The sequence below is a fragment of the Eurytemora carolleeae genome, unplaced genomic scaffold, assembly GCF_000591075.1.
Source record: "Eurytemora carolleeae unplaced genomic scaffold, Eaff_2.0 scaffold1029, whole genome shotgun sequence".
In the NCBI taxonomy this organism is placed as follows: domain Eukaryota; kingdom Metazoa; phylum Arthropoda; class Copepoda; order Calanoida; family Temoridae; genus Eurytemora; species Eurytemora carolleeae.
This window is the reverse complement of record NW_019396919.1, coordinates 1-26,731: the sequence shown is the minus strand read 5'-3', so window position 1 is coordinate 26,731 and position 26,731 is coordinate 1. Positions and strand designations below refer to the sequence as shown.

At 33.8% G+C, this 26,731-nt stretch overlaps 3 protein-coding genes across 7 annotated transcripts in view; 1 reads left to right on the top strand and 2 right to left on the bottom strand.

Annotated features, from left to right (window-relative positions):
- Positions 1 to 17,322, bottom strand: part of LOC111710114 (uncharacterized) — a 28,283-nt gene extending 10,961 nt beyond the window's left edge. For both annotated transcript variants that reach the window (XM_023484143.1, XM_023484144.1), the window contains exons 1-2: positions 17,318 to 17,322; positions 4,804 to 4,808 (exon numbers count right to left, since the gene is read on the bottom strand). The gene's annotated coding sequence lies outside the window, so the exon portion shown is untranslated. The remainder of the gene's footprint in view (positions 1 to 4,803; positions 4,809 to 17,317) is intronic.
- Positions 3,393 to 15,509, top strand: LOC111710115 (estradiol 17-beta-dehydrogenase 11). Of its 4 annotated transcripts, XM_023484146.1 has the most exons (12): positions 3,394 to 3,597; positions 3,815 to 3,865; positions 5,847 to 5,917; positions 6,920 to 6,991; positions 7,357 to 7,413; positions 8,043 to 8,150; positions 8,392 to 8,475; positions 8,846 to 8,974; positions 9,082 to 9,162; positions 11,406 to 11,477; positions 13,680 to 13,755; positions 14,078 to 15,509. In XM_023484146.1, the coding sequence occupies exons 1-12, from the start codon at positions 3,529 to 3,531 to the stop codon at positions 14,129 to 14,131; spliced, it is 924 nt and encodes a 307-aa protein (XP_023339914.1). In that variant the 5' UTR covers positions 3,394 to 3,528; the 3' UTR covers positions 14,132 to 15,509. The 4 variants fall into 4 exon arrangements, 2 of the variants coding, with proteins under 2 accessions (XP_023339915.1, XP_023339914.1); XR_002767000.1 differs by lacking the exons at positions 11,406 to 11,477; positions 13,680 to 13,755; positions 14,078 to 15,509 and adding exons at positions 11,006 to 11,137; positions 11,264 to 11,400 and having other exon boundaries at positions 3,393 to 3,597; positions 9,082 to 9,164; XR_002766999.1 differs by lacking the exons at positions 11,406 to 11,477; positions 13,680 to 13,755; positions 14,078 to 15,509 and adding exons at positions 11,006 to 11,137; positions 11,196 to 11,400 and having other exon boundaries at positions 3,393 to 3,597; positions 9,082 to 9,164.
- Positions 17,323 to 22,651: 5,329 nt separating the features above from the next.
- On the bottom strand, positions 22,652 to 26,694 carry LOC111710118 (mucin-2). Its single transcript, XM_023484151.1, has 4 exons — positions 26,555 to 26,694; positions 24,047 to 26,233; positions 23,694 to 23,810; positions 22,652 to 22,969 (listed from the first exon to the last, which is right to left on the bottom strand). Exons 1-4 carry the CDS (start codon positions 26,590 to 26,592, stop codon positions 22,876 to 22,878), a joined length of 2,436 nt encoding a protein of 811 aa, XP_023339919.1. The 5' UTR covers positions 26,593 to 26,694; the 3' UTR covers positions 22,652 to 22,875.
- Positions 26,695 to 26,731: the final 37 nt, after the last annotated feature.

Below are 26,731 nucleotides of genomic sequence, written 5' to 3'. Positions count from 1 at the left end.
CGCTGCGGCTAGGACAGGTTAGGGGGCCGAGCGCTTCGGCCACGGGTTAGGTTAGTTAAGACACTTTCTGGGCCAAGCGCTGCGGCTAGGAGAGGCTAGGGGGCCGAGTGCTGCGACCACGGATTAGGTTAAGTAAAGACACTTTCTGGGTCCTATACCTATCCTGTACCTATCAATTTTGTACATGATTTCAGCTAAATTATTAATTTTTGTATTATTTTAGGGTTAGGTTAGGTTTAGACTATTTCTTGGCCAAGCGTCGCGGGTAGGACAGGCTAGGGGGGCGAGCGCTGCGGCTAGGTCAGACTAAGGGGCCGAGCGCTGCGACTAAGACAGGCTTAGGGTCCGAGCGCCGCGACTAGGACAGGTTCTAGGGCCGGCGCGCTGCGGCCACATGATCAACGATAACCATGTACCTTAAATTGATAGGAGGGGGGGGGGGGTCTCAAAAATCGTTCTTTAGGAAATTACCCAAGTACTACTAGCTACACAGTTCAGTTCAGAACCAATAAATTTGTAAGGTCGAGTTCAAAACTAATTTCAAAATTGTGTCGATGAAATTGTAAAATGGAGGAAGAGGTGACTGGAAAATCAGCTGGAATTCGATTCTGGGTAGTTTACTGTAGAACACTTCCAATCAATTTTGTACATGGTCATCTAGTGGTAATTTCCTAATATACGATGTTTGGACCCTCCCCCCCTCACTTTGTACATGGATCTCATATGTAAGACATGGATGTAGTTGGTCATGTGGCCGTAGCACCCGGCCCCCTAGCCTGTCCTAGCCGCGTCGCACGGCCATCTAGCCTGTCCTAGTCGCAGCGCTCGGCCCCCTAGCCTGTCATAGCCACAGCGCTCAGCCTAGAAATTGTCTTAACCTAATCTAACCCTAAAATGATAAAAAATTAAATAATAATATCGTATACTAGGACTATATCCGTCAAAGTTGGACATGTGACATAAGCGCTCGGCCCCCTAGCCTGTCCTAGTCTTTAAAAATATGGTTTGTAAATAGAACCATATATAGCCTAGAATCAATTAAGTTCTATTCATATTCAAAGTTAGAGATTTGTCTAACAGATAAATCCAAAATCAGCATTCAATAGGGCCAAGAAACAAAATATGGGGTCCGTCCTAGTATACGATTTTTGGTCCTCGGCCCCCCCCTTCCCCCCCCCTCATATTAATTTTGTACATGACCACTTATTTTTTAGCAAAATTATTATTATTATTTATTTTTTATTATTTAAGGGTTATGGTTTATAGGTTAAGACAATTTCTAGACCGAGTGCTTTGGTTAGGTCAAGTTAGGCCTGGGCCGGGCGCTGCGGCCAGGACGGACCCCCATCCATGAAGTTTGTACATGACCACTATTTTTTCACAAAATTAAAAATATCTATAAATTGTATTATGTCATCTACTATTTTAATTGTAAACATGTTTTTTGTGTACATTTAAAACCAAAACAAATAAAAAATTTGAGAATTTCATAAGAAAATTCGTGGATTTTCAAAATTTTAAATTTTTGATGAAAATCGAATTTTGTTAAAGGTAAACTTTTGAAAATTCGCTCATCCATAAACCTTCCCTGGGGTCACGCGAACAAACAAACAGACAAGCATAGTAAATAAATAGATCAAGTCCCGATAAACTTTGGCATGGAGAGGTTGGCTAGGTATGGTAGTTGAGGTGAGAGTGCAGTATTATTAAGATTTTGTTTAGAATTTATTTGATACAATTTATGTTTATGTTTATGTTAGGATTATTTTCAGGACTCCTGGCGGAGTATATAAGAAAATTTCCGATTGTTGTCATGATATTCGTATGGTTGCATATATCACATTAATATACAGAGTAAATTATATTCAATAATTTCGAATATCCAGTGAATCAAGATTAAAAATAATGGACATTTATTTTTTTTCTTTTGGTAGAGTTTTTATTTTTTCTCTTCCTTGACATTTTTATTTTTAATTTTTGACGTTTTAATTTTTAAAAAAAATTTTCATAGAATATTTTTTTTCTTATTTGGCCTTTCAGTTTTCTTTTGAAGTAATCTTTTTTCGGCTCCTTTTGTCCCTAGAAATTTTTTACATATTCATCATATCTGGATTTAAAAGTATTTAACGTTGGTGCAGTTTTTATATCACAGGGTAAATCATTCCATGGGGAAACAACTCTTTGGCTAAAAAAATGTTTACGAATATCGGTTTTACAAAATTTTGCAAGAGGATTTTCTGACATTCTTGTAATCCTATAGGATGTATCTGCTAACATTGAAAACCAAGTACATTTATTAACATTATTAACACCATGAATAATTTTACAGGTTTCAATTAAATCATAGCGGAGTCTTCGATTTTCAAGGGATTGTAAATTGTGCTCTATTAGTTTTTCACTGTACGATGAGCCAGTGAGTCCTGAAACCATTGAAACCGCCCTTTTTTGCACTTTTTCAATAGTTTCTTTATCTCCTACACTCCAAGGACACCAAGCTGGGACGGAGAACTCTAGGTGAGGTCTCACATAAAGCTTATAGAGATTGATGAATGTAACTTTGTCTCTATAATGAAATGCTTTAGAAATAAGTGACAATATACCATTTGCTTTTTGAGCTGATTGGTTGCAGTGCACTGAAGGTTTCAAGTTTGCATGCATAGTAACTCCGATATCTTTTTCCTCGTCGATCTCTGACAGGGTTTGATTGTTCATGGTGTATGTATAGCAGGGGTTTCTATTTCCAATGTGCATAACTTTGCATTTATCAACATTGAACATCATACCCCAAGTTTCAGCCCAATCACAAAGTTTATTAAGACAGTTTTGTAATATATTTTTGTCACTTTCGTTTAACATTTTTTGGGCAAGTTTTGTATCATCAGCAAATTTTTTTAACACAGAAATATGTTTTTACGTTTTTACGGTGATGGTCCGTTAAAAAAATATTTTTTTACATTATTAAATAACCCAGACAAACATGTAACAAGAATTCTCCATTTGTCTAATTAGGACAATATTTTTCAATAGAACTTTGTGAAGAACTCCATGGTAGAATCAATCATTTCTTTATTATCATTCATATCAATGATTTGATTTGTTTGCAGATTTATTCTAATTCTTGAAATGTCATCTTTTCAATAAAAATCCAGGCAATCTACTGAATAAAGGAAACCACAAGTACAAAAAGTTTTATAAATGAATGAACATTTTTTCAAATTGGTTCCCTGATATATTACATTAAAACAAATTTTTTTATTAGCCCAACAAGATAAAAGTTGAAACCATACCTTGTAGGAATGTGGGTTTATTAGTTAAACTTTATGCTTGTTCAATTTTGGACATGTAGCATCAAATATTTGCAATAAAATGTTCTCAATTATACATTAATTAAAAAATATTTTTCAGAAAACAATGCAGTATTGTGGTGGAGAAAAAATTTTAGTTTTGTGTGTCTAAATCAAAATAAATCAAAGAATTGCATTAACGTTTTGATTCAGACATTTTTGACTACAAAATCTGATATCCAAAATGGTTCTTCCTGTATCTGTGTACAATGCTCTGCTTACACTCTTCGACATGGTTCTCTTAGGCCTCCAGGTCTAATTTTAAAATTTATGTGCAAAAAAATGAAATACTTACGTAAAAACTTCGTCCTTTTGAACATTCTAGAACATTTTATTTATTTGCATTGTTACGAAGTTTCCAATTATTGATTTTTTTATAGTTTCTATGACTTTGAGTTAAATTATTAATGTTTTCAGCACTAAGATAACCCTATTATTGAAAAAGTTCGTCAAAGGTTGTTTAATTTTAGATTATTTACTTCATATTGGAGGCAGCATATGAGTCCATCATACCACGAAAGGAAAATACAACTATTTATCAACGCCAAACAAAGGCTTTCTATGTGTAGGTTTAAATCCCTTTTTTACGCCAGTACAAGTGTAAATCTTTGATTTGGAATTATATCTTTCTTTTTATTTTTTATCTTTTAAATATTTCCCCCTGTTTGTTATTACTTTCCCACCCCCATTCATCCTTTTTTCTCCGTCTCTTTTAATTCTTCCTTTCTCCGGCTCCAATCGTCCTTCCTTTCCCAGCTAAATTAATTCTTCTTTTCTCCGGCTCCGATCGTCCTTCCTTTCCCAGCTCAATTAATTCTTCCTTTCTCAGGCTCTAATCGTCCTTCCTTTCCGAGCTCTTTTAATTCTTCTTTTCTCTGGCTCCAATCGTCCTTCCTTTCCCAGCTCAATTAATTCTTCCTTTCTCAGGCTCCTCTAATCGTCCTTCCTTTCCGAGCTCTTTTAATTCTTCTTTTCTCTGGCTCCAATCGTCCTTCCTTTCCCAGCTCAATTAATTCTTCCTTTCTCCGGCTCCTATCGTCCTTTTTTTCCTAACTCTTTAAATTCTTCCTTTCTCCGGCTCCTATCGTCCTTCCTTTCCCAGCTTAATTTATTCTTCTTTTCTCTGGCTCCAATCGTCCTTCCTTTCCGAGCTTAATTTATTCTTCTTTTCTCTGGCTCCAATCGTCCTTCCTTTCCCAGCTCAATTAATTCTTCCTTTCTCCGGCTCCAATAGTCCTTCCTTTCCTAACTCTTTAAATTCTTCCTTTCTCCGGCTCCTATCGTCCTTCCTTTCCCAGCTTAATTTATTCTTCTTTTCTCCGGCTCCAATCGTCATTCATTTCCCAGCTCTTTTAATTCTTCCTTTCTCCGGCTCCGATCGTCCTTCCTTTCCGAGCTTAATTTATTCTTCTTTTCTCCGGCTCCGATCGTCCTTCCTTTCCCAGCTTAATTTATTCTTCTTTTCTCTGGCTCCAATCGTCCTTCCTTTCCCAGCTCAATTAATTCTTCATTTACTTACTTGGAATACTTGATGAGTTATCCCCAGGACTCCAGGTAGGAGTATAGCGGTGATTTCAGTTAGGTCCTCTCGGAGAAGTGATCAAGTCCTCTAGATTTACGTCCTCCTTGTGTAACCTCTTGCACACTAATCCTGGCATTGTAATTCAAGGTGTTAAAGATGGGCGTCAAGTAGAGATTTAAAGATATTTAGAGATTTTGCATCCTTCATTTCAGTAGGTAAATTGTTCCATAGGTTTACTACCCGGTTTGAGTAGAAGTTGCGTCGAAGATCTGTCCTAGAGTGCTTTGGTACCAAGTTATCCTTGTAAGATGTATTTCTTGTTTGTCTTGTAACATCTGAGCCGACCAAAGTAGACCAAGTCCCCTTCTTTACTTTATCGTATCCTCTGAGTATTTGATATGTTTGAATAAGATCAAATCTAAATCTCCTTTGTTCCAGTGACTGGATACCAAGTTCCTGTAGTTTCTCCATGTATGTTTTACCCTTGAGTCGTGTTATTAGATTAATTGCTTTGATCTGAACTGTCTCCAGGGTGTCCCTATCTCCAGCTGTCCATGGGGACCAGGCAGTAACCGCAAACTCAAGGTGACACCTCACAAATTGTGTGTAAAGTCTAAGAAATGTCACTCCACGATACAAGAATGCCTTAGTTACTTGGGTAAGAACTCCATTAGCTCTCCGAGCTGCCTCTGCACACTGTAGAGAAGGTTTTAAGGAATTTTCCACTACAACGCCAATATCTCGCTCTTTGTCAAAAATCGTACTTCCTTTCCCAGCTCAATTAATTATTCCTTTCTACGGCTCCAATCATCATTGCTTTCTCGATCACTATTCCTTCTTCATTTCCTCTCTTCTTGCCCCCTCCTAAATTCCCTGTGACCCCTTCCTAAGTATAATAAACAGGGGTGTATACTATCTAAAAAAATCATTTTCTGAAAAGTACACACCCCTGATAATTGATAAATTATGGCTGGTTAAAGGAGAAGGAGCTACAAGGCGAGGTTGCTGTTGTGACCGGAGGCGGACATGGTATCGGACTGGAGCTAGTTAGGTAGCTAATTACCTAATTATCTTATGACAATAGAATTAAACCAAGGATTAGTTTTGGTAAAATTGTATACTTCCTTCCCAGCCTTCTTAAAGGACCTGGTCGTTATAACTGTAAGAGACCCTCCATTTCAAGAGAGGCATGACTGATTCACAACCAGTGCTTAGGATCCGGATCCGGATTTAAGGGGTAAAATATCAACCAAAAACTGCAAAAAAAAATTTTACTGCTAAAACCAAAATTATTTCTGAAAAAAAAAGATTATAAAAATTTCCTCATTTCTGAATGGTTCATCGAGTTTTAGGATAAAAATATGCGAAAAAAATATAACAAAAAATTTTAAAAATATTTTTTGTTAAAGAAAATTCAGTAAATCTTAAAGAAATGACCTGGATTCATTTTTTTCCAGTGCGGATCCAGGATCAGGATCCGCATCAAAATTGAATGGATCCTAAGCACTTTAATCACAACGGCATCCATGAAACTTTGATTTTATCAGAAAAAAAGTTATTGTATTTATTCTTAAGCATGAAATGGGAAAATCACTTTTCAGTGAAAATAAACATTGGAAATACACTTTTGAGTGAAACTAAACATTGGAAAATCACTTTTTAGTGAAACTAAACATTGGAAAATCACTTTTCAGTGAAACTAAACATTGGAAAATCACTTTTCAGTGAAACTAAACATTGGAAAATCACTTTTCAGTAAAACTAAACATTGGAAAATCACTTTTCAGTGAAACTAAACATTGGAAAATCACTTTTCAGTGAAACTAAACATTGGAAAATCACTTTTCAGTGAAACTAAACATTAAAATGAACAAAAACAACTTGAATATCTAATTCAATCTTGATCAGACAAAGCTTTCAAGATTATACTGTCGTGAATAGGATATGCCACTCTATCAATGGAGGGTCTCTTAAACATTAACCAAAAAGAAAATCTAGAAAAATTTATAATTTAAAAAAAAAATTCGAGATATCTTGGAATATCTTTTTTCAGACAATTATCAGATCTTGGTGTAAAAGTGGCAGTTTGGGATATAAATGGACAAACTGCAAATTTAGCAGTTAAGTAAGTATAAACCATAAATATTTAATACAAAATTGTAAATTATTTACGTAAATTATATTTCTGCAGACATTCTTTTTAATCATTTTCACAGAGATAAAGAGAAGATATATATAATACTAGCTGAAAGGCCCGGCATTGCTTTGGAAAAAAAATTGAAAAATAAATGTTTTTTTTCGATTTTTTTTACCTTATAACACCCCCCGGCCACCTAAGAGTGTCCAAAAAATTTCAGCCCATTCGGTCTAGCCTTTCGGCCGGCTAAAAACAACATGTGTATGAATGTCTTGTTTTATTATATAGATAGATTGTTAAATATTTTAAATTATTTAGATTTTTGCAGAAATAATTTTTAATTATTTTCCCAGAGAAATAGAAAAGAAAGGAGGTTTGGGGCTTCCACTGACTGTAGATGTTTCTGATAGGTAATTTGAATTTGATTCTTATTGGAACCGCGGACATCGGTTCCCATGGACACGTTTTGGCGGCTAGGAGCGCCGACCCCTATTTCCCCGAATGCAGGGTTGTCTGGTAGTAATAATAATAATAATTGGGAACAGAGGCGTATTCAGAAGGGGGGGGGGGCATGGGGGCTTAACCCCCCTCCCCCTTAGCCTGGACCAGTGAAATCTATAGATTTCCGGGGGGTTCGGGTTCCAACGGTTGCTGAGACCCCTCCCCCTCTGGGGTTCCATGTCGGGTTCCCGTTCTGATCTTGTTATTATTATTATTATTATTATTATTATTATTATTATTATTATTATTATTATTATTATTATTATTCAGGCCCCAACGTATCCCCCCCTGCCCGCTTGGACAGAAAGACAGAAAACAAAATTGAAGCCTCCCTCGACAATAAATATTGCATTATCCTCTCTATAGGATCAGCGGACATAAGCAAAACTAGTAAAACGTATTATTTTGTATTTAATATGCTAATAGCCTAACACTACCTCTTAGCTAGAGGTGTAAATATTCGGTGAGTAAATTTAAACTTTCGGGAGAATTTTTGTTTTAAGATTTTCTGTTTAAATTTTTTGATATTTACATTAAGGGAGAGTATTCGTCGTGCCGTTGATAAAACAAGATCTGAACTGGGAGAAGTTACTTTACTCTTTAACAACGCCGGAATCATGCCCTGCAAACCTTTCTTAAACCATAGGTAATATCACTATTTAATCAACATCGAGTTAAAAGATTATTTTTTTTTATCCTACGCCTAACGGAAGTAACTTTATACGATATGTAATAGTAATAATGTTTTTAACCGCTAAATTTAACTAAGGAAAGGTATCAAAAAAGTAACAAAGCCCCTTTTCATTCTTGTTTAAATAGCTTCGTTTTTATGAAAACAAATGTATTCCATGTTTACTCACTTAAACATATATATATTGTTGTAACAGTGGAGCAGAAATCCAGAAAATATTCGAGGTGAATGTTTTCTCTCAATACTGGACGCTCATGGAGTTCCTGCCCAGGATGATAAGGTGGGTGAGGGGGGAGTATAAAGGAAAGAAAAGAAAGCGAATAAGGGGGGGGGGGTATGCAGTAATAATGTTAGTTGTGTGTATTTTTGAAGATCTGATGGGAATATGAGAAAATGAAAAAATTTGACATTAAAAGGCATCTTTTTCAAATTTCATAGTTGTTACCCAAAATTTATTAATTTTCCTAAATCAGCAAATAAACCCCCCCCCTCCAAAAAAAAAAAAGTTACTCCGCGCAATAATTCATAACTTCTTTGAAAAATTTATCGTCAAAAAATGGGAATGATTTCTCAAGAAAATGTAAACCCCTGATTCATGTACACGTACATTAGATTTTATCCAGCAATGAATTTTAAAATATATTTACTAGTTTGAACCGAGGCCACATAATCTCCATGTCCTCCATGGCTGGGATTACAGGTACACCCAACCTTGTACCGTACTGTTCAAGCAAGTTTGCCGTCAAGGGACTTATGGACGCTCTCTTTTTAGAACTCAGGTTCATTCATAATATATTATTTTATTTGTCATCATTTATAATCAAAACATTATATCTTGGTTTAAATTTTAATTCCGAAATTTTGTGTACATTTTTAATTACTTCAGATCTACACATCCTGACACCAACGTGAAACTAACAACAATTCATCCTTTTGTAGTTGACACTGGTCTCGCACAGAAACCAAGGTAAACTTAAAGAGACTGTAGAATAATTTTAGGGACTGTAGAATAATTTAATGGAGTGTAGAATGAATTAAAGGGAATGTAGAATAAATTAAAGGGACTGTAGAATGAATTAAAGAAACTGTAGAATAGATTAAAGGGACTGTAGAATGAATTAAAAGAACTGTAGAATCAATTAAAGAAACTGTAGAATAAATTAAAGGGACTGTAGAATGAATTAAAAGAACTGTAGAATCAATTAAAGAAACTGTAGAATAAATTAAAGGGACTGTAGAATGAATTAAAAGAACTGTAGAATCAATTAAAGAAACTGTAGAATAAATTAAAGGGACTGTAGAATGAATTAAAAGAACTGTAGAATGAATTAAAGGGACTGAAGAATAAATTAAAGGGACTGTAGAATTAATACAAGGGACTGATGAATGAAATAAAGGGACTGTAGAATTAATGAAAGGGACTGCAGAATAAATTAAAGGGACTGTAGAATGAATTAAAGGGACTGTAGAATTAATTAAAGGGACTGTAGAATAAATTAAAGGGACTCTAGAATGAATTAAAGGGACTGTAGAATTAATTAAAGGGACTGTAGAATGAATTAAAGGGACTGAAGAATAAATTAAAGGGAATGAAGAATGAAATAAAGGGACTGTAGAATGAACTAAAGAAACTGTAGAATAAATTAAAGGGACTGTAGAATGAATTAAAGAAACTAGAATTAATTAAAGTAAAGGGACTGTTTAATTAATACAAGGGACTGAAGAATGAATTAAAGGGACTGTAGAATTAATTAAAGGGACTGTACAATAAATTAAAGGGAGTGTAGAATGAATTAAAGGGACTGTAGAATGAATTAAAGGGACTGTAGAATAAATTAAAGGGACTGTAGAATAAATTAAAGGAACTGTAGAATAAATTAAAGGGAATGTAGAATAACTTAAAGGGACTGTAGAATTAATTAAAGGGACTGTAGAATAAAATAAAGGGACTGTAGAATAAATAAAAGGGAGTGTAGAATTAATTAAAGGGACTGTAGAATTAATACAAGGGACTGTAGAATAAATTAAAGGGACTGTAGAATTAATTAAAGGGACTGTAGAATAAATTAAAGGGACTGTAGAATAAATTAAGGGGAGTGTAGAATTAATTAAAGGGACTGTAGAATTAATACAGGGGACTGTAGAATAAATTAAAGGAACTGTAGAATCAATAAAAGGGACTGTAGAATCAATAATAGGGACTGTAGAATTAATACAAGGGAATGAAGAATGAATTAAAGGGGCTGTAGAATCAATTAAAGGGACTGTAGAATAAATTAAAGGAAGTGTAGAATGAATTAAAGTGACTGTAGAATAAATTAAAGGGACTGTAGAATAAATTAAAGTCTGATACGGATCCGGATCCGACCAAATGATACGGATCCGGATCCGAAACGCTGCTAAAAACGATCATCTTTAATTTGTGGTTCTAATTTGTGGATTTAAAAGCCGAGAATTCCTCAAGATATTAAATCAAAGATATTTTCCCCATTTCTGCTCAGGTAAAGATTTGAAGGGTACCATTGTGAATCGGGAATGAAGGGTGACTTGAAGTAACGCGTCCAGTCCCTTTAATCAATGGGATTGACAATAATACTATGTCAATCCCATTGATTGCCATTGATTGTCAATACTATGTATTTAATGTGTTCATTATTCTGTACACTCATCTCTCTAATCAGTTCGGTTATTTTATGAGCACATCTTTATTTTTTAATTAATTATTAGGAAGACGTTTGATAAAAGATCTCGGTTTGAGAGTATAAAACCGATATTTAAATGAATCATATAAATAATGTTTCATAAAAGAACTCGGTTTGAGAGTATAATACCGATATATAAATGAATCATATAAATAATGTTTCATAAAAGAACTCGGTTTGAGAGCTTAATACCGATATATAAATGAATTATATAATAATATAAATGATGTTTGATTGCAGGTCTCGGTTTGAGAGTATAATACCGATATATAAATGAATAAATGATGTTTGATTGCAGGTCTCGGTTTGAGAGTATAATACCGATATTTAAATGAATTATATAAAAATATAAATGTTTGATTGCAGGTCTCGGTTTGAGAGTATAATACCGATATATAAATGAATCATATAATAATATAAATGATGTTTGATTGCAGGTCTCGGTTTGAGAGTATAATACCGATATATAAATGAATTATATAATAATATAAATAATGTTTGATTGCAGGTCTCGGTTTGAGAGTATAATACCGATAACTGCCCCTGACTCCGCGGCTGCTCAAGTTATCTCCGCTACTAGGAAACTATTCAAATAATGATCTATTTCTAACTAGTTTTATTAAATAAAACCAAAACTCAAATCTAAAATTTCTCATTTCTCTGATAATATTAAAAGCACATAAAAGGCAGACCACAATTAGGAAATGCCAAAACTAGAAATATTTTGTGAACTAATTCTCTAAAATTTTATTTCGAAAATTAAGTTCACGAATAAATGCTTCAAGTTTTTTTAAAGTTCAAATATAACATTTAATTCGTCTTGCTACTGTCTCTCGTGTTTCGTTGGATACCCTATAGTTTATGGGCAGGGAACCTGAACAGTGAACACACCCTTTGTCATGTAGATCCATATGGCATACAGTACAGACCCATTAAACTGAGGAAAAAGAAGACGACTGTAGGGCTCGATTTACGGTTTTAAGTAGTCCTATGAACGTAAGCTAATAAAAAAACAGTAATTGTGCAGTGTATACAGAACCATTTCACTTAATTTCAAGCTAGTACTAAGACTGTTTGCTTTATAAAAACATTTAAACCATGTAAGATTGCTTAACTGTTGGCTGCCTCATATCTCCTTGTATTATAGAACCACACAAAGAATGTTTTCAAAAGAATATTCAATTCCTTGGTGAATAGGGTGTCTTGATGTGTTTAAACGCAAAGTTCTTCAAAATCATCAATTTGGGTTGGTACGTTTTGAGAATCGTTTTTTAAGGTTATTAAAAACTACAAGGGCGTATACAGAAATAAATCTAGGGGGGGGCAAGATTTGCGCGAAGCGCAAATTTTTTTTTTGCCCCCCTATTAGCTCCTAGGGGGGGGGCAAAATTCGAACTGTAAAGTCATAACACTTGGCTTCTTGGATATCAGGCATAAGTATAAGATACTTAAAAGGCACACATACAGTCCAAATAATTACCTTCTAAGCACTACTTTATCTCTCCTTCAAACAAAACTAGCAGAAAAAAACATTGTTTTTAAAAAATCGACATTTTATTATACTTTTATAGGTATATTTAGTATTTAAACTAGAGATAGTAAAAGACATTTTTGAAAATAAAAACTTAACTTAAACTTAAATTCTATGAGATGAAAAGAAGTACAAAGGTCCAGAAAATAATTATGACTTGTAAAAGTTTCTGTTGTGAAAAAGACTAGCATATAATGTAAAGTGTGTGAGCTGTACAAATGTATGCAGACTGTGTGTTCTCTGAACCCAACTAAACTCTGTGTACTCTGTGAACTTAAAAGTTAAAATTAGGTTAGGTTGGTTAGGTTAACTTGGTTACAGCATGAGCACTGCACTGTAATTATATATATTTTAAAATTTTGATTTTTTATAATAATCATGAAAAGCAAACTTATTTTTTTTGTGTTCTTCACTCTTCAGTTAAGATTTGAAAAGTGTGAAAGGCTTGCAGAATTCTAGGGGGGGGGCTACGCCCCCCCCTTTACAAGGCTAGGGGGGGCACTGCCCCCATGCCCCCCCCCTGTATACGCCCTTGAAAAACTATTCAATGCTTAGTTCAGATGCTCTTTAGGCTTTATTCCTCTGGATCAGATTCCATACCATCCTACACTTCACTTTAAATCTTTAGCTCTTGTCGGGTATTAAATTACACAAAACTTCATTTACATTTATGTTGAATAGCATGTCCTTCACAACGGTAAGCTTAAACATTTAAATTGGTTTAATTATTATGAAAAGTGTCGAATTCTAACACTGAATTTATTTTTGATTCCCTGTGCAGTAGCGTTAAACCAAGGTTGTATAATACGGTTGGTTACTATCAATGCGCTCCAATGTACGGAAATGCTGTCTCCTAAGATAGAATGGTAAAAACATCACTGTCGTCTCTATAATCAGTGACGTCATATATCCAAATGGATCATCAAGTTCAATAGATGGCATTGGCAACGTAGAATTGGTACACTCTCATGTACAGCTGTATTCTTACGTCACAAAGGTCAAACTCTAACAAACATGTTGATACTGAACTGAACATGTTTTTGAACATTCAGGGTTATTGATTGTTCAAAAATTACCCTCCTTTCATTGATAATTTCAATTTTCCGTTAAAATGTTTTGCGCTGCTATCTCAGAACGGGTTTTGTCCTATACTCATTTTTATCCTCGCAAGTTTTCCTAAACATGGGGTTTAAGATGTTTTACTTTTAGTTCTACATTTTTTAAATAAGATATTTATTTGAATGTAAATAGACGAGATTATGAATATGCATTTATACCTTCCATTCTCTGCCCTCTAACAGCTTTATCCAAACTATTTCCACGAAAGGTAAAAAATGTTTAAATTTATTATTTAATCCTTTTATTATTTTCATAGTCTTTGAAAGAAAAGAAAAAAAGTCGCAACTAAAATTCGATTCAGAATTTGGAACTCATTTATAATAATATTAAAAATATTTTTAGCTTATTCATATGTTCTCAGATCTGCATCGTTAAGTGCGTTTTTTTCCTGAATTAAAAAAAATTATTTTGATTAAATTTTCATAAATTCTAGAGTAAAACCTTCTAATTGACCTTGATCTGAGGTTGCGAAGAAACTTTTATAAATCAAAAATAAGTTTTAGAACATTTAATTAATTGATTATTTTTAGGCCCAGCTGGCTCTCCTTGATTTCACCGACTGCAATTGTGATGCACATGAATAATATGGACATTAGACAATTGACATGGGGCACCTGCAGAATATCTTTTTTAATTATAAACCTTGACGGACAAGTACGATGTACGATGTAAATCTTGTTTAAAATTTTGTAAATAACAAGGGGACTGATTACTCACTACAATCTAATTTTTTACTCTCTGTATCTGTATTCTGGTGGTTTACTCCTTGGATATTTTAACTACTGGATCTAGCATATTTCCTAGTTAGAAATACGTCCACAGCGTCAAATTTTAAAGATTTAAGAATTAGAAGATTAAAGTTGGAGCTTAAAAATCAGTTCCTTAAAGACTTTCAAGAATGGTTGGGGTTAGCTGGCACATTCATCCAGTATAACCCCTTCCCCTCCACACACACACTTTCCCAACCACCCTGTAAGCTAGTTCAGCTCACAAGATGTTTTAATTGACTAACAATATGTTGAAAGGTTTTACTAACTTGTTCATTAAATATAATTTGGACTTGTAATTTGTTGTAATTTGTTCAAAATATCTAAGATGACTTTCCTAATTTGTTCACAAATGTTGTATTAATGTAACGTTCGCAAGTTCTTAATTAACAATGATTAAAGGCAACTTAAATAATATATATATTGGACCTACGCACTACATTGTGCGGAAATATTAAAAATATTTTATTTTTTAATTATAGCATGCGAAATAAGAGTAAAAATTGTTCATAAAACACAAAACAAGAATTAAATACTACTGTGTTTTTTATTTTAAGCAGCATTTACTAACGCATTTTTCGATGAGACCAAAACTGACCATCGCAAATGGTTATTTGTGGCTGAAAATTAATACCGGTTATATACGTGATTTTTTAATTTTTCCAAAATATGTTGATATGGGTATCAAAAGATCCGTCTCGCAAAGCCTAATTCAACGCAGCAAACGGTTTGTAAAAATATTCAAAAACATGTGATATATTAAAGTGGAAAACATTTGGAAAATTACAAGAACTAGGCTATTTTTCATTTTTTTTTGTAAAACGGTTTTTTCTGTTGAATATGGCTTTAAAATACGGATGTTTTGATGCCCACATCGACATATTTTGAGAAGAAAAAAACACTTATTAGCTTTTTATCACAAAAGGGCATTTGCTATGGTAAATTTTGATTTTAGCGAAAAATGCCTTTTGTAAATGTTAAAACTACATTAGTATTTACTACTTACAATTGATTCCTCTCAGATTTGTGAAACATCTTTCCCCCTTAATGTTAAATGCTCATCAAGATCTAAGAAATTACGATGAAGATATTATTAATATTAATACCCGACAAATTGTCAACTATAGTAATTAATGTATTAAACAATGTATTTTGGTATTACTGATTTTAAATATAACTTACTTTAGTTTTGTTACTTAAGATATTATTCAATTAAACATGTATTTTTGTTATTTGGTAATTAAACATATTTTTATATTTTATCCCCTGTGCAGTAACGTTAAACCAAGGTTGTATAATACGGTTGGTTACTATCATAGATTATCAAGTATAATAGGTGTCAAAAGAGAAATAAACCAATTATGCATGACGTCACAAGTGTTGAATAAGAAAGACAACATTTTCTACCATTAGTTAACATGTTTTCTTTAAATAAATAAGTGTAAAAAGAGAAAATAAGAATACAAAATTAAACTCATTCCACTGTAAAATAAGCACTTTATTATCACTATTATTAATAGTTTTATCGGACACATAAAACTGTTGACACTTATGACGTAAGAATACAGCTGTATACTGAGTGTGCAAATTCTACGTTGCCATCTATTGTACTTGATGAACCATTTGGATTTATAACGTCACTGATTATAGAGACAAAAGTGACGTCATATGATGTTTATACCTATCTTAGGAGACGACATTTTCCGTACACTGGAGCGCATTGATAGTAACCAACCGTATTATACAACCTTGGTTTAACGTTATTGCACATTGCACAGGGAATCAAAAGTAAATTCAATGTCAGAATTCGACACTTTTCATATTAATTAAACCAATTTAAATGTTTAAGTTTATTGTTGTGAAGGACATGCTATTCAACATAAATGTAAATGAAGTATAACTTAAAGTTTTGTGTCATTTATTAAGATTTAAAGTGAAGTGAAGGATGGTATGGAAACTGCTCCAGATGAATCCAGCCTAAAGAGCATCTAAACTAAATATCGAGTAGTTTTTAATAATCTTTATAAAAAACAGTTCTCAAAACGTACCAACCAGAATTGATGATTTTGAACGACTTTGCGCTCAAACACAGTTAGTATAAATCGTAGAAATGTTTTATATGTCTCGAATTATTCCTTCAGTTAGTATACATCGTAGAAATGTTTTATATGTCTCGAATTATTCCTTCAGTTAGTATACATCGTAGAAATGTTTTATATGTCTCGAATTATTCCTTCAGTTAGTATACATCGTAGAAATGTTTTATATGTCTCGAATTATTCCTTCAGTTAGTATACATCGTAGAAATGTTTTATATGTCTCGAATTATTCCTTAAAACATTTTCCCCAATACTATATTCTCAGTTTAACTACAATACATTGCCGGTCACTCCCTTTAAGGCCGGGTTCATAATACTTTTCAGTTCAGGTTGGCCAAACACCCTTTTTCTTATTAAGTATTAGATTTCATTTATGCAAAAAAAGATCATGAAGCATTTAAAGGACTGTGGGCGTAATTTGAAGCGACTATTAATTTAAAAAAATGCATTTCAGATTACAACGCGGCGCTTTATTTAAGTTACCATCGTCAATTTGTTAAGTCTTATTTTTTCATTTTGATTTCTTGGTATTTTCTCTGCAGTCCCTTTTACAAAGAAACAAAATATAAAAATAATTTTTAGCTTGAAAAATAAAGATATTACAGTCATTCTTCATCCATAAGTTTTAAGGACCTCGATATGTAAGATTACGTTTACAGTTCCTTTAAGAAGGAAATAAAATTAATATCATGTGATCCTTCATGTGCAAATATGGAAATGCACTATTCACAACGGTACACGTTTCAAATTAACCTTTATCTGATCTGGAAGATATTGTTTGTTTTTCTGTAGTAGAAATGCGCAAGTCACTTTTGTAGAAAACCACAATTGAAAATAATCAGTTTTCAAAATTAACATGGATATCTATATTTCATACCTGATCAGACAAAGCTTTTAAGAGTACTGAAGTGAATCGGGCATTGCCATGTTTGAACAAAGGGTCACTTGAAATTACGTTTACAGTCCCTTTTAGCATTAAAACATGAACACACATTATGAAAATAAATCTGTTGGAATCCGCTAATGTTCGGACAGAGCTGAAAAATTTAGAATTAGATAGTTTTTTTTAAATTATTAAATAACGTCGATATAAAACGTAAAAAAGTTCTACAATAAACTACAGACGTCATGTATAGGAACATGTTGATAAAATAAAAATTAATCTTATCATCGAAAATAAGTAATCTTGTTCAATTATTAGTTTCTAGTTTCTCATTATTCACAAAGATTTTCGCAGATTTTCTAGAATTATTATTGAAAGACGATATTTGAAGAAATCTGCGAACAAATTCAAAGAAAATTAGAAATTCAATATAATAATGAAAACGAAATAATCGATTTGAGCGTTGATTTATTGACAAATTTCTTTTGAGAAATATGTTCCTAACCATCTAATTAGAATACTGTATAATTTTTACTTTATTTTTCGTTGTCGTTATTTGATAATTTAAAAAAACTAATTCTGAAAACGTATCCACCCCCAAAGTAGGAGTTTTGAACGTCGAATTTGCGCTAAAACTCAGGACTTACCGATCTTTAAAAAGTTTAATATGTCTCAAATGAATCCGAAAGAAGCTTTCCACAACACTTCATACTCAGTTCAACTACCTTACATAGCCGGTCACTCCCTTTAATATTTTTGTTTATTATACATAAAACTAATGCATTGAAGTACAATGTATGCCCTCTCTTCAACGTAATACATTTTTAAATCGTCAAAAATAAACATAAAAAATATTAGGTTAAAAGAAGTCATGGTGATACAATTTCTGTATCGATGTTTTGGATTCAACTACAACTTTCTGTTATAGTTGTTGGTAATTTTAAATGCAATTTTTAACAATAAGAATTCAAACAACTTGGATATAAAAATCTAAAAAAGTTAAAAATTAAATCTTCAATCGTGACAAAAATATCACCCATGACAATGGTAAAAATGATAAAGTCGAAACCTCAAACAAGAGCAATAGTTAAATGATTTGAAAAATGCCATGTCTGTTTTTTTCATTAATATGTTTGAAATTTTTTTGTGGTTCAATCTGGATCCTGTTATGGAAGAAGCTCTGGTAGGTATTGGGATCAGCTCTAAGAGATATGTACAATCCCAGAAATTTTGTTAATTTTTAAGCATCTGAGGAAGGTCTAGGGGTCTTGTTGTAGGTTTAGAGTTTATTTTCATCTCTCAACACGGTGAAAAACTAAAAATGTAAAAATTAGTTTTTGTTTAAAATAAATAGAAAGGAATTGAGTTTTTGCCTCAAACTCGCATTTTCTAACCCCTATATCCCTGCAACCTGATGGTAAAAACCTTGATTTCAAACTCAGACAATTTGAACTCAGAATTAATAGTTTGAAATATCTAAGGTCTAGGAAAATGGGTTACAAAGTTAGATAATAGAAAATCAGAGTTTGTGGCAAAAACTCAATTACTTTGTTCCAAACTTCTATATACAGGGTGTCCCACGAAACATGACAATAGGAAGAAGACTTGAAAGTCGTCTTTGGTATTTGAATTTATTTGTGACATTTAGTCTTCTATCTACTTTAACATGTATGATTCTTGAAACAATTATCACATAATTCTCCTAGCCCTGGCATTTCCAAAAAGTGGTCTGCGTTTTTTGTGCTTTCAATATTACCGGAGATATAAAGAGTTTGGTTCAGATTTCAATTTTGTAAAATAAAAGCAAAATTGTCGAAATCTGAACGAAATTCTTCATACCTCGGGCAATATTGAAAGCACAAAAAAGGCAGACCACATTTAGAAATGGCAGGACAAGGGAAATTTTGTGATTATTATATCTAGAAATTTACTTCTAAAATTAGGTTGACAACATAAACGCAGCAAATTATATCAAAAATCAAGACGACATTCAAGTCGTCCTGCATACTGTCATGTTTCGTGGGACACCCTGTATCTAAAACTTACTCTGAAACGATCTAAGAGGTGTTCTAAATGCACTTCTTGGATCCTGTTTTATTCTTGTAAAATTATCTTCCCGAGGTTTTGTATAGCTTTAAGATATCAGGATTATCTTTCTAAACTCTAGAATATCTTTCACCTTGAAAATTTCTTAGAGAACTAATTCTTTTAAAGATATGATTGTGGTTTAGATCTCAAAATTAAGTTAAACCTATTCAGCTCCAGGTGAATGTAAAAGTTTAACCCCAGGGATAGGTTCAGGTTTACTCCAGGTACAGGTTCAGGTTCTACTCTGGAGAAGCTTTATATCGGGTATTTATACATATCAGGTTAAACTCCAGGTAAGGTTTAACACTTAGCTCTGGCTTCTAGGTTTACTTCCAGGACAGGTTTAGCTCTGGTACAGGTTCATAGTTCTAATTTTCACACATTTTAGAAACTTTAGGTTTTAATAAAAACTGTATCTTTTAAATAAAAAACTCGATGTTTTAATTAAAAAACTCCATGTTTTTAAATAAAAACTCCATGTTTGAAATACAAATATCCATAGTTTAAAGGAAAAACTTCATGCTTGAAATAAAAACTCTATGGTTTAAAGGAAAAACTGCATGTTTTAAATAAAAAACTTCATGCTTGAAATAAAAACTCTATGGTTTAAAGGAAAAACTGCATGTTTTAAATAAAAAAACTATGTTTTAAGTTAAAAACTCCATGTTTTTAATAAGAAATGCAGGTTTTTAATAAAAACTCCATGTTTTAAATAAAAACTCCATGTTTTTAATAAAAACTCCATGTTTTAAATAAAAACTCTTATGTTTTAAGTTAAAAACTCCAGGTTTTTAATAAAAAATGCAGGTTTTTTATAAAAACTCCATGTTTTAAATAAAAACTCCGTGGTTTAAATAAAAAACTCCATGTTTGAAATAAAAAAATCCATGGTTTAAAGAAAAAACTTCATGGTTGAAAGGAAAACTCTATGGTTTAATCTTCATGATTTAAATAAAATATGAATTGGTTCAGATGACGAACTCTAAGATCCAAGGTTTATCTGGAAAACTCCAAGGTTGAAGTGATAAAAATGAAAAACTTAATGATTCAGGAGATAAACTTCTAGCTTTAAATAAATTACATTATTAGAATGTGAAACTTAAAGGTTCAGGCGTTGGTCCAAATGTTTAAGATGTATAACTTCATGGTTTTGATGAAACACTCAGTAGTTCAGATGATAAATTCCTAAGGTTTAGATGAAAGCTTTTTTGTTTTAGCGATAAACTCCAAGGTTTAGATAATAAACTCAATAGTCCAAGGGATCAACTCTAAAAATACATAGTTCAGGTGATAACCAATCCATCTTTGGGTTTCTTGGTTGATGTGCCTTGGTTATGGTGTTCTCTGAACTAGCCTTATTGTAGTTTTTCATTTAAACTACGGATCTAAAGTCAACTCATCAAGGTTTATACAAGTTCCATCAGTCTCTGGAAGGTTGGGCAGGATACATCATCATGGATATCTGGATATGTAAATACTCTGTTCAATAACATCAGTCTCTGGAAGGTTGGGCAGGATACATCATAATGGATATCTGGATATGTAAAGAATACTCTGTTCAATAACATCAGACACTTAAATATTATTATTAACAATTCTGCACTAGGAAAGAAAAATATCTTTAATTTGTTCCCAAAAATATAAATTATTTGTATTTTATCTTAAAATCTAAAATATTGAAAGCTTAGCGATCATATTTCAAGTATCCGGACGGAGATCTCAATTTCTCCTAATCTTTAATGGAAATCTTTTTAGGATTTTTTTGCATTTTGAACTCAGGTTGACCCTTTCTTTAGCGCAGAATTAATTTCATCTCTGCGCACATAAACTTTATGTCTTGAACGGGTTGAGTCTCACTGTCCGAGGTTTATAACTACAAATCAAAACATGGCAGTTTTCCGAGCTTAAATTCTTTCGGTTTTGTAAATTGGGAATACTCATTTGAGAATATTATTGTGTTTAAGAAAACCCACGCAAACATCTAACAACTTATGAGATTTTTCGTATCAACTGTCCACGTAATACTACCAGGGAACAGGAATATAGGGAAAGGAAATGGCGCTGGTCCGGCAAGAGAAAGCCAGTCGCACTGCTTTGAAGACCAGTACAGTAACCTTACAAACACTCTGCTGGTACAGACACACAACATGACTACAGTCAAGGAAATTGTAGAACAATGTCGTCAATTATAATTAAACTTGAATAACGAGTAGTTTATTGTAAACTTTAATCAAATTATATTCTTTGCATAAAAATTTGGCTTTATAGTGTTGACTTAAATATGTAAATAATATATTACATGCATATTAAACTTATTTTTAATTAAACAATTAACAATAAACAAATGTACTCTCCTAGACTATACAAATACCGAGATTCTTACGTACTGTATAAACCTACAGTACACACCTTCGGTACTTTAAACTGACACACACTCTTTCGGTACAGACACACACACATGACGTTTCCGCCCCCTGGATAATACCTAACATTTGAATAAAGATGTGAGCTGAGCTTCTAGAAATTAAGACCGAAACCGTATTGGATGCCTCCAGAATACTTAACTTGCTTGCTTATTTGAATCCAATAAACGGCTGAACCGAACGGGCCCAATTTTTTTGCAACTGACATGACCCCAGGAAATGGTATTTAAATAAAAGAATGGCACAAAGCGCCCTGAAAGCATAGTAAACTAAATTTGATGATTTGAAAATTTCGAAGATTAAAAACTTTTTATTTATTGACTAAAATGGTATTATGGACTAATAAAAATTATGTGGCCTAATGGTTGAATTGGGGAATCCAAAATTGTATTAACGCAGTTTTAATGCGTAGCGAGTGAGACAAAACTAATTGATCTATCAGTTCATGTTTAGAAGAAAACCAAGTATTTTCATTTCATATTTCATATTTTTATTCAACTATAACAGGGTGGCCAAAACTTTTTTGAACCCATCCGTTCAAAAATCCGTACATTTTCAGAAGAAATCCGTACAATTTTCGAAAAACAATCCGTACAATTTTTTTTTAAAAAATCCGTACAATCCGTACATTTTGGCCACCCTGCAACTACAAAGCACGAGATAATACAAATAAAAAAATCACAATTTACTATGTAGTTCGGACCCGCCTAACCAGAGTAGGTTGTTTTAATTGGTTAGCCCACTATAAACGAATGAGAATTGCAGATAAAAACAATGTACATTTTATTTAGTAAATTACACAAAACTATTTTACAGTCAAGTTGTCCAAAAAAATAACATATTAAACGAATTATAACATAATACTAGGATTTAATTTTTTGTTTATATTTTATGACATTTCTAAAAAAATATTAGAACAAGAAACATGGTTTCCAAGTTTCCAAAGATAAAACAAAATATATTTCTGTAGAATTAAAAAGTTCGATGAAAAGCACACCGATAAATTTTTAACATTTACAGACTAAAAGAGAAACTATGACGATACGGTAATTATATATATAAATATATTTATCTCCTGGCCCTAGTCGCTCGCTTGGGTGGGGATGAACCTGCTACAGAGGAGGAGGCAGCTTTTCGCTTAGTTCCACGTGAACTAGTCTCACTAAACAACAGAGAATAAATTCAATTAGTTCATAGATCGGACCATTACTTCCAGGCCCGTAGCCAGGGGNGGGGTACAACGATGAATTTGCATTCCCCCTTTTAAGTTGCTTGGTATAGACTTCTCTTGCAAAATTGAGATATTAGCATTCAAAGTTTTCAAAAATTGTTATCATTATGTACAGTGTATTCAGCGTCCGAAACAATTCTTTACTAAAGCTGTTCCCTCAGCCCAACTAAATTAAACCTTATTAAAAAAATATTTGTCCTGAGGTAAGATTTTTTGAACTGGTTTGTTGTTCTTTCGCTTTTGTCGATATACATACATCCAATGTAAGACACATGTTCCAGTATTTATCAAAAATTCAATTCCTTAAATTTTGCTCTAAAACTACAAAAAAACTCTATGCAGGGGGTTTGCCCCCCCTTTAAATTTCTTTGCATTCCCTTCCCCCTCCCTAGGATAATCCAAGCTACGGGCCTGAACTCATTCATTACTCTTGGAAAATTTATACAATTTTACAGTTACGGGAAAGTTAATTATGGGACTGAACTACCAAGTTTCCATTCCGTCTTTCCCATTCATTTTCCTTCAAATTTGGAACATTAGGTTATCAAAAACAACTAGCAAATTAAAAATACAGGTAATAAAACAAACAATTTGTAATGTTAATGTTATTTTTGGTTAATTCATCTCTTATAAACAAGATCGTAGATATGATTACCTTGTCTCTAGAGGTTTAGGTGTACTAGGTCTTCTCTTCTTCTTGTTTAAGTTTGCTAATTCAGCAACATTGTTCGCAATCTTAGCAGTAGCAGCTTTACTAGCAGCTCGACCTTTCCTACAAATTCAATCATGTTAAAAGGGTTTTAACAAGTAAATAAGTTTTAAAAATAAAATTTGTTCAGAAATGTTGAAGAAAAAAGATCCCCCCATGTTATGTGTTGTTTTCCTGACTGGTTTTGGATTAAAAGTATTTAAAAAGAAACGGCCCTTTCATTTTCAATTTTTTTTTTCATTTCGAAAGTTGAAAATTGAAAATATAGGACTTGGTATTATGTTGGTTTTATGTCTTACTTGGCAGAAGATACTGGTGTTCTTATTGTAGGTTCCACCACAGATATATCGGGCTTATCAGTTCTACCCTTCTTAGACTTGACGATAGGAGTAGACTCAGTTACATCATAAACCTTCTTCTTTCCTTTAGGAGTTGGTTTCGCATAGTCTGCAGATGAATTCATGTTTCTACCCCTTCTTCCCTTGACAGGGGTAGGTTCAGCCTCAACGTCAAGATTAGCCTCAGGTTTCAGAGCTCTCCCTCGTCGTCCCTTAGTAGGAGCTGGTTCAGCAGACATTTCAAGAGTCACTCCAGCCTCAGCAGAACTTTCTGCCTTTACAGGAGTAGGCTCAGGAGCAGCTTCAACCGTAACTTCAGCTTTAGCTACTCTACCTCTTCTTGCCTTTACAGGGGTAGATTCAGAGGCGGCCTTTACCGGAACGTCAGCTTTAGCTGCTCTACCTTTTTTAGCTTTCACAGGAGTAGGTTCAGGAGCGGCTTCAACAGTAACTTCAGCTTTAGCAGCTCTACCTTTTCTTGCCTTCACAGGAGTAGGTTCAGGAGCGGCTTCAACAGAAACTTCAGCTTTAGCTGCTCTACCTTTTCTTGCCTTCACAGGGGTAGGTTCAGAAGCAGCTTCAATAGTAACGTCAGCTTTAGCTGCTCTACCTTTTCTTGCCTTCACAGGAATAGGTTCTGGAGCGGTTTCAACAGTAACTTCAGCTTTAGCTGCTCTACCACCCTTTCTAGCTTTCACAGGAGTAGATTCAGGAGCGGCTTCAACAGTAACTTCAGCTTTAGCTGCTCTGCCTCTTCTTCCCTTGACAGGAGAAGGTTCAGCAGCTGCCTCCAGAGTAACTTCAGCTTTAGCAGCTCTTCCTCTTCTTCCCTTAACGGGAGTAAGTTCAGGAGCAGTTTGTTGCGTTGTTTTTGCTCCTATTCCTCTCCTACCCTTGACTGGTGATGCAGCTGTAGCTTCTTCAGATTCCACCTCAGGTTTAGGTAAGATTTTAGATTGCTGTCCTCTCTTCAGAGAAGCAGTTTTCATCTTCAACGCTGGACTTCCGTCGTTGGCTAAAGGCTCTTCAATAGGCGTAGATTGAGGAGTCTCAATAGTTGCTGTAAATGTTCGTCCTTTCTTCAGTTTAGCATCAACATTTCCTGAACCACGTCTTGGGGCTACAATCTCAATAGTTTCCTCATTGATGATATTTCCGGCTGCTCTACCGCGACCCCTTGCAGACTTGGCTTCCTCGGGAGCAGGAAGATCCTGTACTGTGGAGGAGACAGGGTCTTCAAGATTAAACTTAGGGATCTCAATATCCTTAGTATCACTAGATCCTCTTGAAGTTTTAGATGGACTTCTACTACTGGAACCTATTCTCCCTCTCCCACCCTGACCTCTGGCTGAACCCATGCTTGTGCTCAGTGTATCTCTAACAGCTCCAGTAATCTCTGTAGTAATTTCAACCCTACTTCTCTTACTGGAAGAGTTCTCAAAAGTTTCAGCTTTTCTTTTAATACTAGATGCAGAGACCTTAGGGGATAGATTAGTTTGAGGCGTGGAGAGGAGATCTTGCATACCAGATACATCAGCATAATTCGCTAAGGGAGAATTGAAAGGAGTCGGAGTGGACAACAGCTTCTTCATACCAGTAACATTGGTGTAATCTGCCAAGGGGGTTCGTTGGGTCTTAGGTGTCGCCATCATTTTCTTCACACCGCGAACATCAGTATAATTTGCGATAGGAGAATTTTGTACTTTGGGAGTTGCCATCATTTTCTTGACTCCTTTTACATTTGTGTAATCAGCTTTCGGTGATTTTTGAACTTTAGGGGTGGCCATCATTTTCTTTAGTCCTTTCACATTCGTGTAATCAGCTTTTGGTGATTTTTGAACTTTAGGGGTGGCCATCATTTTCTTTACTCCTTTCACATTTGTGTAATCAGCTTTTGGTGATTTTTGAACTTTGGGGGTGGCCATCATTTTCTTTATACCCTTCACGTTCGTGTAATCAGCTTTTGGGGACTTACGAACCCTGGGTGTGGCCATGATCTTTTTCAGACCTTTGACGTTTGTGTAATCAGCTTTGGGTGATTTGTGAATCTTAGGTGTGGCCATCAAGTTCCTGACTCCAACAACGTTGGTGTAATCTGCCTTAGGAGTTTGGTTCCCCTCAGTCAGTCGACTGATTCCACTGGATCTTCTAAAAGAAAATAAATATAGATACAGTAAAAATGGTTTTTTTTGTCTGATTGTTTTAATGTCCGATCATTGTTCATGAACCGCCCCCTGGATTGGATTTGGAGAAATAGGGAGAACCACATAAATTGTTATAGCCTGGTATAAAAATTCGAAGTTGAAATGATTGACTTTAATAGAACAAGTTTAGTTTCCAGGCTAAGCATGGTCCCAAGCTAGTAAATAATAGTTTAAAAAGTTTAAAAGATTGCGTCGAATCAATAATAATAATGTAATAATAATGAATAATGATAACCTAATCTAGGATCAAATGTTTCTTCTTTACCTGGATTTCTTGTTAGACGACGTGAGCGGAGAAACCATGAGCTCAAGAGGGATGGAGGGTGACGAGAAAGCGCTAAAGTCAAAATTGGTCTCATTGAGCTTGATCGGAGTGCCTGGAGAAATTTTAAAATCATTAACAAGTCTCGACTTATCTTTAGATCACAACAGAAGAGGTTTC

Bases quoted from the DNA above. Each gene is read 5' to 3' on its own strand.
- LOC111710115 (XM_023484146.1), top strand. From the start codon at position 3,529: ATGGTTCTTCCTGTATCTGTGTACAATGCTCTGCTTACACTCTTCGAC. The intron at 8,975-9,081 runs GTTCATTCATAA...TAATTACTTCAG, and splicing joins GCTCTCTTTTTAGAACTCAG to ATCTACACATCCTGACACCA. The intron at 11,478-13,679 runs GAAACTATTCAA...GAATGTAAATAG, and splicing joins CAAGTTATCTCCGCTACTAG to ACGAGATTATGAATATGCAT.
- LOC111710118 (XM_023484151.1), bottom strand. From the start codon at position 26,592: ATGGTTTCTCCGCTCACGTCGTCTAACAAGAAATCCAG. The intron at 26,234-26,554 runs GTAAAGAAGAAA...ATTTTCTTTTAG, and splicing joins TCGTCTAACAAGAAATCCAG to AAGATCCAGTGGAATCAGTC. The intron at 22,970-23,693 runs GTAATCATATCT...TCTGTTGTTTAG, and splicing joins CCTAAACCTCTAGAGACAAG to TGAGACTAGTTCACGTGGAA.